This window comes from Lytechinus variegatus, chromosome 3, assembly GCF_018143015.1.
Source record: "Lytechinus variegatus isolate NC3 chromosome 3, Lvar_3.0, whole genome shotgun sequence".
Taxonomy (NCBI): Eukaryota; Metazoa; Echinodermata; class Echinoidea; order Temnopleuroida; family Toxopneustidae; genus Lytechinus; species Lytechinus variegatus.
The window spans coordinates 69,960,084-69,976,739 of record NC_054742.1 but is presented as its reverse complement, the minus strand read 5'-3'; the positions used below and the strand labels follow the sequence as shown (position 1 = coordinate 69,976,739).

Below are 16,656 nucleotides of genomic sequence, written 5' to 3'. Positions count from 1 at the left end.
TTCGTCTAAAGTGCTGCATACTATTACCTTGGCTTTAGCATGGCTATTCTGCTCAATCATTCAAGGAATTCCTTCCTAACGGATACCCATTTACTACACCTGGGTGGAGATTGGCAAATGTAGATTGCCAAAGGAAGCGAGTGCTGCGGTAGGATTTGGACCCTGGACCTTGTAGTTCAAAGTCTAGAGACTTATCCACTGAGCAACAACACCCCTGAAGGAAACACTAACCCTAAATCTATTGTAATACAATATATTGTCAGATGTTTGTCTGCCAGCACAAACCCTTGATTCTCACATAGAGCATAATGCAGAGTCTGAAGTAGGAGACTAGATTCACCCATGGACACAGACAAAGGGTTTGGAGACTAGTCTCAACCTCAGACATGGTATAAAGTGTCAAATACATGTATGAGTCTCTGCCTGCAGACTAGTCAGATGCAGTCACATCACAAACAGAAGTCTGTTCACCTAGGGTAAGCCCAATCCTATATGATATTTGATATGATGTGAGAATTTTGCTCCATGATGCATGACGGATTCCAGAACACAGTATATGTGATGAAAATGCCTGTCAAATGACAAAGAACAGCTGGGAGGTTTCTGTCAAATATTGGTGACCTGAAACAGCAGTTTTGTCCTAAATTTCATAGCTGAGTGAAAAACTGCAAAAATGTTGTTTGTCCATAGTCTAGGATGAAAAGGCTGTTTTGATTCACCAGTTTGCGACAAAGATTTCATTGTTGTCCATGTCCATTGTCATGAAGAGACATTTGACAATACATTTTCTATATTCTTGAATCCGTCATTCATTCGTAGTGCAGCTAAAACTCCCTAACATACTCTCCGAGCAGTGTCAGGAATTTGTGGTTTTCTCGTAAGTACCCATTCCCCTGAGGCAATAATCTGAACATAACCCAGGTAGTATATGTTTTAAATCCTCATGAAAGAAAAATATAATTTGAAGTAAAACGTTTGACAAAAATGACATTTCAGCCATTTTAGTGTTTGGTCAGACCACTAACATGCCTAAGAGCGACCCTCACCTTCCCCATGGAGCAGTTGAGAAGCGGTCGATGGCATCCTGTAGTCCACCGTCACCACGGTCTCTCCGTACAGGGGTTTGAATGGGGTGAAGCGTGCTGCGGCCAATGCTTCGAGCACCATGGGAACGGGCCCAGCGATGCACAGGTAGGAAGCGATGCCTCCGTGCTGTCCCATGTGATCGGAGTAGATGCGCAGACCGTCGGGAACCCTCGTGGTGATGATGCCGTGTTCTGCGTACAACTTGACGTGAAGGATCCCTGAGAGAAGAGATGAATGAAGGAGAATATAACAGAAAGACTCTCAGGCTGGTATTCTAAACTCCAGTAAAAGCTTAGACCATGGTTTAAATCTCCGCTAAAATTATAGAAAGGTGTCACCATCACAAACTTAACATTGGTTACTTCTTGTGAGTTTACTGGGATCTTCCCCGTGATAGGAGCTATTTCATCTATTATTTCAAGATGGTTTGTAATATTATTTAAAGTGTAAACTGCGACTGTACTTTGATCACCCAGTTAATATGGACAACTGTGTCACATTTGGCTACCTATTGTGAAAACACCATGGTTAAAATTAAAAAAGAAACAAATGGCATTTGGGATCTCATGAAGCCTGCTTATTATTGGTTAAAATAATGTGAAATATATATTGGGCTATCATTACAACATCCAATTCCTATAAAAGTGTCGTAAATGTGAAATAAGATTTAGTGTGCTTCCCCTCAGCAATGTTACCATTTCTTTCGTAACACCTATATTATGACTTCAGATATTGCTTTTGTTTACAAGGTATTTTTAGATTGAATCCTAAATCAGGATAATTAGGTGATTCTGGAATTATAAAAATAATATTTCATAAATTGTTTCGAAGTAATATCTTGAACAACTGAAAAAAATCACAATTAATAACAAATAATAAATAACGTTACAATAAAAAAATGACAAATAGGATTTAAAGGGTGCCAAATCTGCTAAAATTCTAAAGGCGTACATGTGACATGAAAAAAATAAAACAGAACAGAGGGGGAAAAAAACAACAGGAAATTTCCAACATTCCGAACAACAGGAGGACATCTGTAACTTGTTTTTAAACGCTTCAGCAATATTTCTGTGATGCAAGTTTGTTAGAAAAACCCAGAACAAAAGTGTCCGGATATCGGTCCCCACCTTACCAGGCAACAATCTTATGTCCTCTGTGTCCAGATTGGAGACGATGTTGAGAGGGTTATCAGTGGAACCTTGTCTCACGTCAAGATTTCTTGGAGTCAGTTCAAAGGTCGGATGAGTAGATTTGATGTCCGCACACTGTTGTGTGGTGTTGACGGCCCAGACACTGAGGGTATCTAGAAGCAGTGAGGTGTTCTCTTTGTACATGTTCACCTGGATAATGATAATAATAATGACAATAATAATAATAGAATTGGTAGTAGTAGTGTAGTACATGCATAGTAGTAGTAGTAGTAGTAGTAGTAGTAGTAGTAGTAGTAGTAGTAGTAGTAGTAGTAGTAGTAGTAGTAGTAGTAGTAGTAGTGTAGTAGTAGTAGTAGTAGTAGTAGTAGTAGTAGTAGTGTAGTAGTAGTAGTAGTAGTAGTAGTAGTAGTAGTAGTAGTAGTAGTAGTAGTAGTAGTAGTAGTAGTAGTAGTAGTAGTAGTAGTTGTAGTAGTAGTAGTAGTAGTAGTAGTAGTAGTAGTAGTAGTAGTAGTAGTAGTAGTAGTAGTAGTAGTAGTAGTAGTAGTAGTAGTAGTAGTAGTAGTAGTGTAGTAGTAGTAGTTGGTAGTAGTAGTAGTAGTAGTAGTAGTAGTAGTAGTAGTAGTAGTAGTAGTAGTAGTAGAGTAGTAGTAGTAGTAGTAGTAGTAGTAGTAGTAGTAGTAGTAGTAGTAGTAGTAGTAGTAGTAGTAGAAATAGAAATAGAAATAGCAGTTGTAATATATAACGATGATGATAATGATGATGATGATAATATTAGATTTCTTCAGCATTTCAATCATCAGACACACAAAACATTAAAAAAAACAAATGTTAAAGTATGAAAGAATTATAAAAAAGCACCCCCACTTCAACTTCATCTCCAAAAGTGGCCTGAAGGGGAATTTGAAATTCTTTAATAAAATCTTTTCTTTCAACACCCTGCAATGCAGCAAAGAATGCCTAAAACATATAATTAGATTTTGCAAAATATAGATATGCTCAAATCAATGATTTAGAGTTCTATGCTGCTAATTTTGAATATATTCTCTTGATTTACCTGCACAGAAACAAGGCAGACATCTTGGACACCATCTTTGAAGGTCACCTTGATGTTGGCAAGCAGTTCATTGCACTTCTCAAGTGTCTGACAACGAGTAGAGTTCAGACCGGAAGCAAATTCAACAGTTGCATACTGCATGAAAAACACATTAAGAAATGCATGTGATTGACTATGCCAACGCTCTTTCTGCAGTCGCATACTCTTTAAAATATTTTAAAAATTTTTAAAAATTGAAAATCCATATTTTATTGTTCGAAACAGAAATCAGAAATAGAAATCCTCCGAAATTTGTTTTATTTCCCAATTAATCATTGGCCAGGCAGCCACAGTGCAGTGCCAGATCAACATAGCTCTATCCCTTGTAATGTTGAACAGCATACAGGGTAGCAGCAACTCCCATCTTTTAACGTCTTTTCAGCCGGGGTTTGAATTCCTGATTGTGAGATGCTCTACCAACTGAGCACCATACCAGTCAGCCTACACACCGGTCCAAAACCTTATGTGATCAACTTTGCTATTGACCTTTCCACAGTGGACACTGCATTAAAATACCATTATTTGCAAAAGTTTAAGACCATCTTAAAGTTTATATGTATTGCAAATGCATAAAACTGTAAAATACTGTAATAGTTTCATTAAAAACTGTCCATGTATATTACATTTTGGTCTTGATTTTGTGTTTGATTTGAATGATTTAAGGAAAATTAGTTAAATTTTCCAATGACTTGACTGATTCTTTGTTTTCAAAAGTATTTTTTCTTTATTTTTTTTGTGGGAAAATGATTATTCAAGCTATTTCACAATTTCTTTAAACTAATATCTCTTTAGCCATTCAAATCAAGCATGGAATCAACACCAACAAATATTATATCGGCCAGTTTTTAATGAAAATAAGGAGAAAATACTGGAGAAAATAAGCATGAAATATATTGTGGTGTCAGATTATTTAAGGACATGTACACAAACAAAGCAATTTCATAAGTAATTCTTTTTTTCAGTCCAGTATTAACCAGTGAAGGTCTTTGGACAATGGAGACACATAATCATATTTTCCGGCCATTGAGATGATACGAGCTGCACGATTCTTAATAATAACTTGTATACTGCTCTTCACTGCGCCATCCTGTGCAGAGATAAACTTATTGGCCTGTATTCTGAAGTCAGGTTCAACTTAAACTCAGGTTTAAAGTTGTGGTTTAAGTATGGAGAGCCAATTGTTACATGTACATAAATCACTAACAGTAGATATATCATATTTCAGCTCATTTGGCTCTCAAATCATTCATAATTGTCTAGGACATATAAATAGATGATTGTTTTCACCATTGAAGAATCAGGAAAGAGCACAGTAAATATAAGAATCATACAACTTAATAAAAATGTTGACACTTTTGGCTTCTTATAATTTTAACACAGAGTTAGACCATGGTCTAAGTTAAACCTGACTTCAGAATACAGGTCATTATATATTACAATATCATAAACCATGATTTTCCAAAAGAGGGTATTTCTTATAAAGGTTAATATTGACAACAGTGGAGTGGAGCGTTGTGGCCCAGTGGATTAGTCTTCGGACTTTGAAACAGAGGGTCGTGGGTTCGAATCCCAGCCATGGCATAATTTCCTTCAGCAAGAAATTGATCCACGATGTGCTGCACTCCACCCCAGGTGAGGTAAATGGGTACCGGTAGGAAGTAATTCCTTAAGATGCTGTTTGCGCTATGAACGCCTAGCTTAGCCGGGTAATATAGGAGCGCCTTGAGCACCTAACAAGGTGGAAATGTGCGCAATATAAATATCCTATATTATTACAACACCCCCCAAAAAAGGTCTTCACTACAGAATCAATGTTATTTTGTTGCATACAAAATTTAACAAGCCAAAAAACAAAAACAAAACACACACACACAAAAGAAGGTCTTCAATACCATATCCATGTCATTTTGTTCCATGTCTTAATTTGCCTATTAATGAAATATTTTGCTAAAAATATTTTTTTTGCCTCTCAAGGGGGGGGGGGCGCTTCGGGCCCGATGTGCCCCCCCTGATGATGTCATGACAATTTATCTCTATCTATCATCATAAATCAATCCCACTTCTTACATTGGATTCAGCAGTAGTCAGGTTGACTGTGACGTTCTCTCCCAGATTATACAGAGGTGATCTCATGTTGATTGTATCAATGTTAACAACTCGGGATGCTGGCTTGAAGTAGATGAAGTGATTGCTGGAAGAGAGGGAACAAAAGGGATGTTTAATCAACAAACATGCATGAAACTTGTTCCAATGTTTCATGTTTCTTGGGATTATTATCATTTGATCGTTTCAGGTTTCTGATATATTCTTATTTCATCACTTCAGATTTCTAAGGATTTTCATTTTATTGCCTCAGAATTTTGCTATTCTTGCTTCCATTGTATCAGGTTGATTGCATTTTCTCTTCAATATCGGTTTTCTTTTTTGGTCATGATATCTCAGTTTCTGGTTTCTGAGCATACTCCATTGAATTGTTTCAAATTTCATATCATTCTCATAGAGACGAGCAATACTTTCTGCTTCATCCCCTGCATCAGTCTTAAACGATGTTGGTGGTTCATGGCCAAATTCCCAGATCCAAAATACACAAGAAACAATAATTTGGATACCTAAATGGCTCATCTTCAAATCTTAAATCTGAATGAATTTGGCTTCCTAATATAAATAATGAATCAGAAATTCTTGACCAAATTCCCAAATTCAAAATACACATGATACAATCTTAGAGTACCAAAACCATTTTTCTTCAAATCCTGTAACACCCAATGAAGTTGAGTTCTAAATTAAACAAGTGGAATGCCTCTGGCCGTCTCACCTGCACCACGCAGTTCAATATAGCAGCAGTGCTGACTTTGAATACTACTCTAACTCGCACAAGATGTTCAGTGATACATGGTTACTCTTATGTCTACTTTTTATGAACTAGACCAATAAACTTACAGAGATATGATGGTTATTCAACAAAAAACCCCAACATGGCCAAAGTTCATTGACCTTACATGACCTGTGACCTTGATCATGTGACCTGAAACTCGCACAGGATGTTCAGTGATACTTGATTACTCTTATGTACAAGTTTCATGAATCAGATCCATAAACTTTCAAAGTTATGATGGTAATTCAACAGATACACCCAGTTCGGCCAAAGTTCATTGACCTTTGACCTTGGTCATGTGACCTGAAACGTGCACAGGATGTTCAGAGATACTTGATTACTATAATATCCAAGTTTAATGAACTAGACCAATAAACTTTCAAAGTTATGATGGTAATTCAACAGATACCCCCAATTCGGCCAAAGTTCATAGACCCTAAATGACCTTTGACCTTAATCATGAGACCTGAAACTTGCACAAAATATTCAGTGATGCTTGATTACTATTATGTCCAAGTTTCATGAATCAGATCCATAAACTTTCAAAGTTATGATGGGAATTCAACAGATATCCACAATTCGGCCAAAGTTCATTGACCCTAAATGACCTTTGACCTTGGTCATGTGATGTGAAACTCGTGCAGGATGTTCAGTGATACTTGATTAACCTTATGTCCAAGTTTCATGAACTAGGTCCATATATTTTCTAAGTTATGATGACATTTCAAAAACTTAACCTCAGGTTAAGATTTCGATGTTGATCCCTCCAACATGGTCTAAGTTCATTGACCCTAAATGACCTTTGACCTTGGTCATGTGACATGAAACTCTAATAGGATGTCCAGTAATACTTGATTAACCTTATGGCCAAGTTTTATAACTAGGTCCATATACTTTCTAAGTTATGACGTCATTTCAAAAACTTAACCTCAGGTTAAGATTTGATGTTGACGCCGCCGCCGCCGCGGAAAAGCGGCGCTATAGTCTCACTCTGCTTCGCAGGTGAGACAAAAAAAACGATTCTGGACTTCTTGTTTATCTTCTCTTCTTTTAAATCTATAGCAACAACAAAAAGTAAAAGGCTTCTGTAACAAGCAGTTTGAACAATCTGGGGTTCCCGAGGACACCATTCTCACTACCTTCCTAAAACTATTACTGGAAACTAGTTTAACGTGTAATGAGAACAGTCAAAGCGATCTTGGAAGTGATTTTCCGAACCGGTTCATAAGACCACCTCACGATGTAGTTTTCAAGATCACTTTGTCTTGTTAAACTGGTTTTAGCTACCGTGAGTAAACAACCGTTCTTCGGGAAGCGATCTTTGCACATTTAGAGTGTGCTACTCCACACACTGAGTGTAGAATGACTACGCTGTCGTTTCGAATTTTGTGAAAAACGTGTCGCCCCACTGTGAGCGTTTCATAGCAACAAGATCGCTTCAGTGCTTTTGAAAACCACTTTCGGGTGATCAAATGGGAACGCTAGCAGAGCGATCTTTCAAACTGGTTTCCTGAACCGGTTTCCAGTAAACTAGTTTTAGACAGTATAATGAGAATGGTGTCTAAGATGATATTTCTATCACACTGTTAAATCTGCCAAAGTCAAATTCCTGGAGTACACAGAAATCTGTCTGACTTCGGCAAAATTTGAATACAAAGAGGTGAATAACATATATTTTGGATTATCTGGGGCCCCATGGCATAAATCTTAGCAATTGATTATGGAAATACATCTACAACTGATTAAATTAGTTATTGTATATGATCATTTGTAAAATCAGCTCCACCATCACTTGCTAAGCTTTATGGTCTGAATAATTCCTTCAACTTAGGGGTTATTGGACTGACAAAGGTTGACCATGGCAGACTTAATTGCATTTATACTCTTTCATTTTAGTATATTCATTCCTTTTTCAATAATTTTTTTCAGGGGTAAAAAACATATTCTTCATTCATGGAAGTTGTTGATACTCACGATGTAGCAAGGCTCTTGGGCATCTTGTCGCTGGCGTTGACTGAGATGCTAGCAGACCACACGGCCTTGTCACCAGGCTCGTTGCAGGTCTGAGGGGGTGGGAACTCCTGGACCGTCAAAGTGACATTACTGGTCCAGTTAGAGCAGGGGGTAGACATCCACCAGGGGGGTAACACACGGGGCCACCAGGACCAGTGGGTTGAGAGGAACGGGTACCAGAAGCGAGGGTACCTGGTAGGAGTGGCATAGAGAAAAGTTGATAGTAAATACTAAATAGTATAAACCTGTGGTATACCAATCATAGTCATCAACAAGTGGAATGCCTCTGGCCGTCTCACCTGCATCACGCGGTTCAATATAGCAGCAGTGCTGACTTTGAATACTACTCTAACTCGCACAAGATGTTCAGTGATACATGGTTACTCTTATGTCCACTTTTTATGAACTAGACCAATAAACTTACAGAGATATGATGGTTATTCAACAAAAAACCCCAACATGGCCAAAGTTCATTGACCTTACATGACCTTTGACCTTGATCATGTGACCTGAAACTCGCACAGGATGTTCAGTGATACTTGATTACTCTTATGTACAAGTTTCATGAATCAGATCCATAAACTTTCAAAGTTTTGATGGTAATTCAACTGATACACCCAATTCGGCCAAAGTTCATTGACCTTTGACCTTGGTCATGTGACCTGAAACGCGCACAGGATGTTCAGTGATATTTGATTACTCATATGTCCAAGTTTAATGAAGTAGACTAATAAACTTTCAAAGTTATGATGGTAATTCAACAGATACCCCCGATTCGGCCAAAGTTCATTGACCCTAAATGACCTTTGACCTTAATCATGAGACCTGAAACTTGCACAAAATATTCAGTGATGCTTGATTACTATTATGTCCAAGTTTCATGAATCAGATCCATAAACTTTCAAAGTTATGATGGGAATTCAACAGATATCCCCAATTCGGCCAAAGTTCATTGACCCTAAATGACCTTTGAACTTGGTCATGTGACATGAAACTCATGCAGGATGTTCAGTGATACTTGATTAACCTTATGTCCAAGTTTCATGAACTAGGTCCATATATTTTCTAAGTTATGATGACATTTCAAAAACTTAACCTTAGGTTAAGATTTCGATGTTGATTCCTCCAACATGGTCTAAGTTCATTGACCCTAAATGACCTTTGACCTTGGTCATGTGACATGAAACTTTAATAGGATGTTCAGTAATACTTGATTAACCTTATGGCCAAGTTTCATGAACTAGGTCCATATACTTTCTAAGTTATGATGTCATTTCAAAAACTTAACCTCAGGTTAAAATTTGATGTTGACGCCGCCGCCGCCGCCGTCGGAAAAGCGGCGCCTATAGTCTCACTCTGCTTCGCAGGTGAGACAAAAACTGAAACAGACTGAGTTGATTTTTTTATAAACAGTGACAGCCATACATGTATCTTCCTACCAAAAATATAGCTTCCAACCGTAGAGGGCAAAATATTTTGTGCACTTTGCCGGCCAGTAAAAGATGCAAGTAAACCCTGATCTGAAGCACAGCCCCATTAAGGATTCACTCATCCAGCTCTTTACAGCATAGCTACTAATAATATTACCACCATCAACACTACTGCTATTGTTACTGCTACCATTTCCACTACCACCAAAAATACTCCCACTACTACCGCCGCTGCTACTGCTGCTGCTACTACTACTGCTACTACTACTACTACTGCTATTACTGCTACTACTACTACTACTACTGCTGCTGCTGCTGCTGCTGCTGCTACTGCTGATGCTAATTCTTCTTCTACTAGTAATGCTACTGCTGCTACTACTGCTTCTACTGCTTTTGCTATTACTGCTACGACTACCCTACTGCTATTTCTACCTCTAATGATATATACATGTATGACTACTACTCGTAAAACTGCGAGATATTAAATGTTCATACCACTCTGGCCAGATTGTAGGACGAAGGGGATCATCTGAGACAGGGGAGATGGGTTCATTCATCCAGCACTTTGCTGGTATCGGCCAGGACGGAGGAGCAGGCCACGAAGGGCACCAGGGTACAAAGGTCAAAGTTGAAAGGACTTCATTCACACCCTCCAAAGTTCCTAGGTGAACATAAATACAATCAAAGAATGTTACCTTGTAACGATTCTGTCATGTATTGTTCATTATCGATTACCACTATCGATCATACATGATGCGCATTGATGTAAAAGCATTATGACGTCTGCACGATACACTGCCATAGTAACCGGTAATGCCGGATTAAAGTCTTGGAATTTGGAACTAAATATACCGACTTGGACTTGATTAATTAGTGTATGTGTTGGTGAGATAGTGCCAAGTAATTCACACAAACACATAACAGATTCTATGATCATAATGATCATGTAAGATTCTCAGTGATTACTTCAGTTCCTTTACAGCTCTCGTATTGTAAAATATTGTAAATGACAAATGACCCAATGCATGTTTTGGGGCAAGTTTGACAAAAGTCTATGGTAATATAATGAAACAATATAATTCAGCATAAGTATTCCTTATTGACCTTAATCGATGATTCATCAAAATCTTGGTATGCTGCTGAAAAAATTTATTGCTTTAGTGTCATGTGCAATCAACAGGCTTCCCCACAATGACCATTTCTAATGAATAAGTCAATAATTCAATTCAAATTCAAATAGCTTATCAAAACTGCACCAAAAAAAATAAGACATCAGGGGCCAGTTGCATAAAACTTTTTACCTGAGAAAACTCAGGTTGTTTTTACTGGAGTTTTTGCCTTGTGCTAAAGTCAATGGCGGAAATCAGACTAACTTTAGTTTTCAGTTTTTACCAGAGTTTTCTCAGGTAAAAATTTTGATGAAACACTCCCCAGGTCGTATCCAATGTGGACAAAAATCTTAAGAGTCCAATTACCGATCATTGTCAGAAGCTTGACGCCATTGTTCCTACTCTCCAGATCAAGGGGTCTCTCTCTAGACTCAAATGTTGCAAAGCGATCACGAAGCTCATACACTCTATCACGTGGTACGTCATCTAAGTGAATTTCTTTGGTCTGTGATGTATGAAGCAACAAAAGGGTACTTCCATAAAATATGTACATGTACGTCTGACCCCCTTATGTGTGGGTCATTCTTGGGACATTTCTCTCAATATTCTAGTTCATATTAAAAATTGTAAAGCAATTAAAATTATCATGGCTCAAGCATTTTGTGAAGTGAAATGAAAACAAAAGAAGAAAAATGGGGATTGGACGTCCACAATTAATTTATTACATTATGGAATTTCCCCAAAATTGAAAAAAAAACCACTAAAAATGCTATCAATAAATATGCAATGCTTTGGAAGTGTATTAACTTGGCACTTGTCTGAAATTAGTTTTGATATATGGCAATGAGAGAGATAAGAATACTGTAGCGCCTGAAGGTTCTAACGTAGAGGGCGCAGAGAAAAAGAGAAGAACGAACGAAAAACAGATAGAAGATCGGGGGAGATACAAGAATTCTAATCCAGATTAACCGGTAAATTGACCTATATAATCAGTTATTATTGTTCATGATTGGATTATGGAATACTTACTAAATAAATTGTGTTAATGTGGATGAAAACTGATGACAGAAGGATTCTTATTTTAGCGTGAATCTATGGTGTGTGCTTGACGTATACGTGAGTTCAGTGAGAGCTACATTGGAGCACACGGAGAAGATTGATTTGGCGAGATTTGAGAGTGGGGAGCGTTACATTGGTGGCAGCGGTGGGATAATTCTAGACGAATTATGGAACCTACAGAACCCACATCAATCTCAGAATCGAGAATACACCCTATTCATGCTAATGAATCTGTCCGTTATGGTTTTGGAACAATTCAACCGGAGGAAGGAGCATCATTTGTAACGGTAGATGAATACCACATGTCAGACCACGTGCGAAGCTTTCCACAGCACGCAGCCTATGGGAACGCACGACGCGTCGGTAGCAGATTGTATGATGCGTTAATGGTGGAGGACGCTCGCCATGTGCGTTCGTTGGGCAATGAATATAACGCACGAGGTGATATGAGCGGACACAGGGAGGAGCAGATTTCAAATAACACGCACACACTGCGTTCGGCGTTTGGCAACAGGAGCTACGACGCACAGGGCGTTATGGACAGACCAAACGAAGAGATGTTTCCTGACACTACGCACGAAGCGTGCGTGTTAAGCAACGAAGGCCACGACGCAGGTTGCAGTGTGATTGGGCATGGTGAGGAGCTGATTCCTGACAGTACGCACGCCGTGCGTTCGGTCAGCGACGAAGGCGGCAACATACAATGCGTTTTGAGAGAACGCAATAGGGCGACGACCCCTGATGACGCACGCATGGTGCGTTCGTTGAGCGACGAAAGCCGCAACGCAGTAAGCGTTTTGAGAGGACGCAGTGAGGAGCTGATCCCGGACAAAACGCACGCGGTGCGTTCGTTGAGCGACGAAGGCCACAACGCACAACGCGTTTTAACAGAACGCAATAGGGCGACGACCTCTGATGACGCACACATGGTGCGTTCGTTGAGCGACGAAAGCCGCAACGCAGGAAGCGTTTTGAGAGGACGCAGTGAGGAGCTGATCCCGGACAAAACGCACGCGTTGCGTTCATTGAGCGACGAAAGCCACAACGCACAATGCGTGCTGAGAGCACGCAGTAAGGCCATGACCCCTGATAACACACACACAGTGCGTTCGTTGGGCAACGAAGGCCGCAACGCGCGAAGCGTTTTGACAGGACGCAATGACGCGTCAACCCCAGGCCCCATGCACAGTGCACACACATTCAACAACGACTACCGCAACGCAAGAAGCGTTAGTAGTAGTCACAATGGTTTGATAGCAGACATTGCACACTCATTGAGATCTCAAGACAGCGAACGCCCAGGCGCACAAGGCGATTGGAACTATCGGGAAGGAGAGGCCCTAGATTCGCATCGCGCACGCATTCTGCGTTCATTTGATCACCTAAACTACAACGTACAGTGTCCAAGAAAAGAAAGGAGGCAACCTGAATACTCGGCCATGGATCATGAATACTTGCCTCAGAGGATAGGCTGGCCTATTGTATCTGTGCGCCCACCTGACAGGACAATTAGCAAGCCAGTGTATGAGCCAGGCACATTCACAGGAAAAGAGGTTTTTGAGAGCTATTTAAGTCATTTTGAAATTGCAGCAGATATTAACGCATGGAACAATCGAGAGAAGGCTGTATTTCTCACAGCAAGTCTGCGTGGTGGTGCTCAGGAGATTCTAATGGAACTATCACCATCGCAGAGAGTGAATTATGAGTTTCTAGTAGCTGCCTTGACTACCCGTTATGCATCAAGAGGTCAAGCAGAGTTAAACCGTTTGAAGCTCAAGAACAGGAGGCAGGGAGTGGAAGAAACCCTGACAGAATTGGCTCATAGTGTAAAGTGTCTGATCAGGAAGGTATATCCTGGTGCATCTGAGGATACAAGAAGGACACTAGCTAAGGACAGTTTCGTTGACGCTCTGAAGGATGCTGAAGTTCGCTTCGAGGTTATGAAAGCCCAGTGTGAAACGATCGACGATGCACTCGTTATTGCAGCGAGGATCTCTGAGCTCAAGACTACAGAAGCAATGCGAGTAAACTACAGACAAGTTCGGACTCTGAATGCCAAGACCGAGGAAGAAAAAAAGCCAACTGAACATCAACTGGAGACATTGGTGAAAGAACTGCAGCTGACTGTCACCCAGTTGAGAAAAGATGTGGCAGATATGTCCAAGGATAGGTCGAAAGGTTACGGATCTCAATCAAGAACCAAATCCTTTGCAGAAAAAAACAAAGGAGCTACATGCTGGAATTGCGGGAGCGAAGGACACTTTAAGGCTGATTGTCCTGCAATGACAGAAGGAAACAGCAAGCAACAGGAAAACTAGAGCCTACCGACTTTAAGGGTCGAGAGCCGGTAGAAGTTCCCAAAAGGCCCAATGGAACAAGGATCGAGGAAGCTCGATATATGCCTGTTAGATCAGCTAGGTCAGGAGATATTGGTCTTTTTGTTGATGTCATGATTGGTGACCACACAGTCCGGATGCTGGTAGATTGCGGTGCTTCAGTTTCTGTCATTAAGACAAGTGTTGCCTCACTCATCGGATGTGATGAGCTCCTTGAGAGAGACATAGGTGTTAAAATGACTACTGCGAGTGATGTGCACAGTATTCCCTTCAAGGGTAAAGGAGAACTAAACATGTGTCTAGGAGGGAAGTTACGCAGGAAACTAGTTTGGTTTGCAGACGTAAAAGAAGATGGAATCCTTGGTCTTGATTCCCTTGAGGACTGGAAATGCAAAGTTGATTTTGGTCGTCGAGAAATGTGGGTAGATGGTGTAAAGGTCCCTTGCCATAGCTTTGAAGGGTCGCCTGCTTGTTGCAGAGTCACCGTGAGTGATACCGTCACCCTACCACCCCTCACTGGACAAGTTATCAAGGGTCAAATGGAAGACAATTTGGTATTCACTGACGTAATCCTGGAACCTTCGTCTAAGTGGACTGGCTCAGGAAGTGTTCTAGTCGATGCGGCGGTGATGAGGCCGGGTGCCAAGACAATACCAGTGAGAGTCATCAATGTATCCAACCAACCTGTCAAGTTTTATAAAGGGACCACCGTTGGTCAATGTCAGAAAGCTGAGGTAGTTACACAGGAAACTGTCTCCGGAGACAACCCTTCTATAAGTGACAAAACTCCGTACATAACTGTTGATGGAGTGAAGATACCAGAACATTTGCAAGACACATGGAAACACAGCGCACAACTTATTAACCAAGGACGAGAGGGTGAAGTTGAGTAAGCTCCTTTGCAAGCACTCGGAGGTTTTCTCCAGAGGTAAAGAGGACCTGGGGAGAACGGATGTAGTGAACCACAAGATTGAAACGGGGACATTTCCTCCTATTCGACAGAGAGCGAGGAGATTACCTGTCCATCAAAGACATGAAGAATCGGCACAAATTGAGGATATGACAAGACGTGGTGTGATTGAACCGTCTGAAAGCCCGTGGGCTTCACCAATCGTGTTAGTCAAGAAGAAGGACGGTTCTACCCGGTTCTGCGTTGACTTCAGGAAGCTGAATGATGTGACCACCAAAGATGCGTTTCCACTCCCACGTATTGATGATTCATTGGACAGATTGTCTGGATCAAAATGGTTCTCAACTCTCGATCTGCAAAGTGGTTACTGGCAAGTAGAGATGTCAGAACAAGATCGGGAGAAGACTGCATTCATCACAGCGTATGGCCTTTATCAGTTTCGTGTGATGCCGTTTGGGCTCTGCAATGCCCCTGCAACATTCGAGCGGCTGATGACAAAAGTCCTGGATGAGTTGATTAACAACATCTGCCTGGTATATCTCGATGACGTCATTGTATACAGTTCGTCTGTACTGGAGCAGCTCGACCGACTGGACACCATATTTGACAGGCTGAAGAGCTTTGGATTAAAACTTAATCCAAATAAATGTGTCCTGTTACAGAAAGAAGTGGCATTCTTGGGTCACGTGGTATCAGCAGCAGGAGTTTCAGCTGATCCCAAAAAGATCAGTAGTGTCAAGGAATGGCCCACCCCGCAGACTGTACACCATGTCAGATGTTTCCTTGGACTATGCTCCTACTACAGGAAATTTGTGAAGGGTTTTGGAGACATTGCAAGACCGCTCCACCAGCTTACAGAGAAGGGACGAGTATTCCACTGGACAGACGAGTGTGAGGAAGCTTTCAGGAGACTAAAACACGAGCTGACTAATTCCCCAGTCCTGGCATACCCTACTTCTGACGACCCATTTATCCTTGACACTGATGCAAGTGCAAACGGACTCGGAGCAGTCCTCACCCAGGTGCAACATGGTACAGAGAAGGTCATAGCATACTACAGCAAGTCTATGTCCAAGGCAGAGAGGCGTTATTGTGTCACAAGGAAGGAATTACTTGCTGTTGTGGAAGGAGTGAAACAATTTCATCACTACCTCTATGGAAGGAAATTCACAGTGCGGTCAGATCATGGAGCATTAAAGTGGCTGTTAAACTTCCGCAATCCTGTTGGTTAGGTAGCTCGGTGGTTGGAGCTTCTTGGTACCTATGACATGGACATTCAACACAGGGCAGGTCGCATTCATGGAAATGCAGATGCGCTTTCGAGGAGACCCTGTCAGGACTGTCCACATTGTCAAAGACTGGAAGAAAACGTCACCATAAAAACATCTATCTTGAAGGAAGTCTTATCTGTCGGCACTAATACCGAATATGATTGTCCTGAAGCTGGAATGATCCACGTCGCTACCTTAGGAACCCAGGAGGCAGTACAGCTGACAAAAGGTAGCATTGACGCCCCATCAAATGAACAGGAAGATGCCTTGTGGACAAAGTCCTATTTGAGAGATGTACAGGGCCAGGATCCCGAGTTAGATCA

At 40.7% G+C, this 16,656-nt stretch overlaps 1 protein-coding gene and 1 pseudogene across 1 annotated transcript; one reads left to right on the top strand and one right to left on the bottom strand.

The window, feature by feature from the left end:
- The window catches only part of LOC121412141, a 38,427-nt pseudogene that overhangs the window by 12,694 nt on the left and 9,077 nt on the right, over nucleotides 1-16,656 (bottom strand).
- Nucleotides 11,622-15,003, top strand: LOC121411815. Its single transcript, XM_041604686.1, has 2 exons — nucleotides 11,622-12,457; nucleotides 12,632-15,003. The coding sequence occupies exons 1-2, from the start codon at nucleotides 11,984-11,986 to the stop codon at nucleotides 14,132-14,134; spliced, it is 1,977 nt and encodes a 658-aa protein (XP_041460620.1). The 5' UTR covers nucleotides 11,622-11,983; the 3' UTR covers nucleotides 14,135-15,003.

Coding starts and splice junctions, on each gene's coding strand:
- LOC121411815 (XM_041604686.1), top strand. CDS start 11,984: ATGGAACCTACAGAACCCACATCAATCTCAGAATCGAGAATACACCCT. Junction 12,458..12,631: donor GTGTGATTGGGCATGGTGAG/GAGCTGATTCCT, acceptor GGACGCAGTGAG/GAGCTGATCCCGGACAAAAC.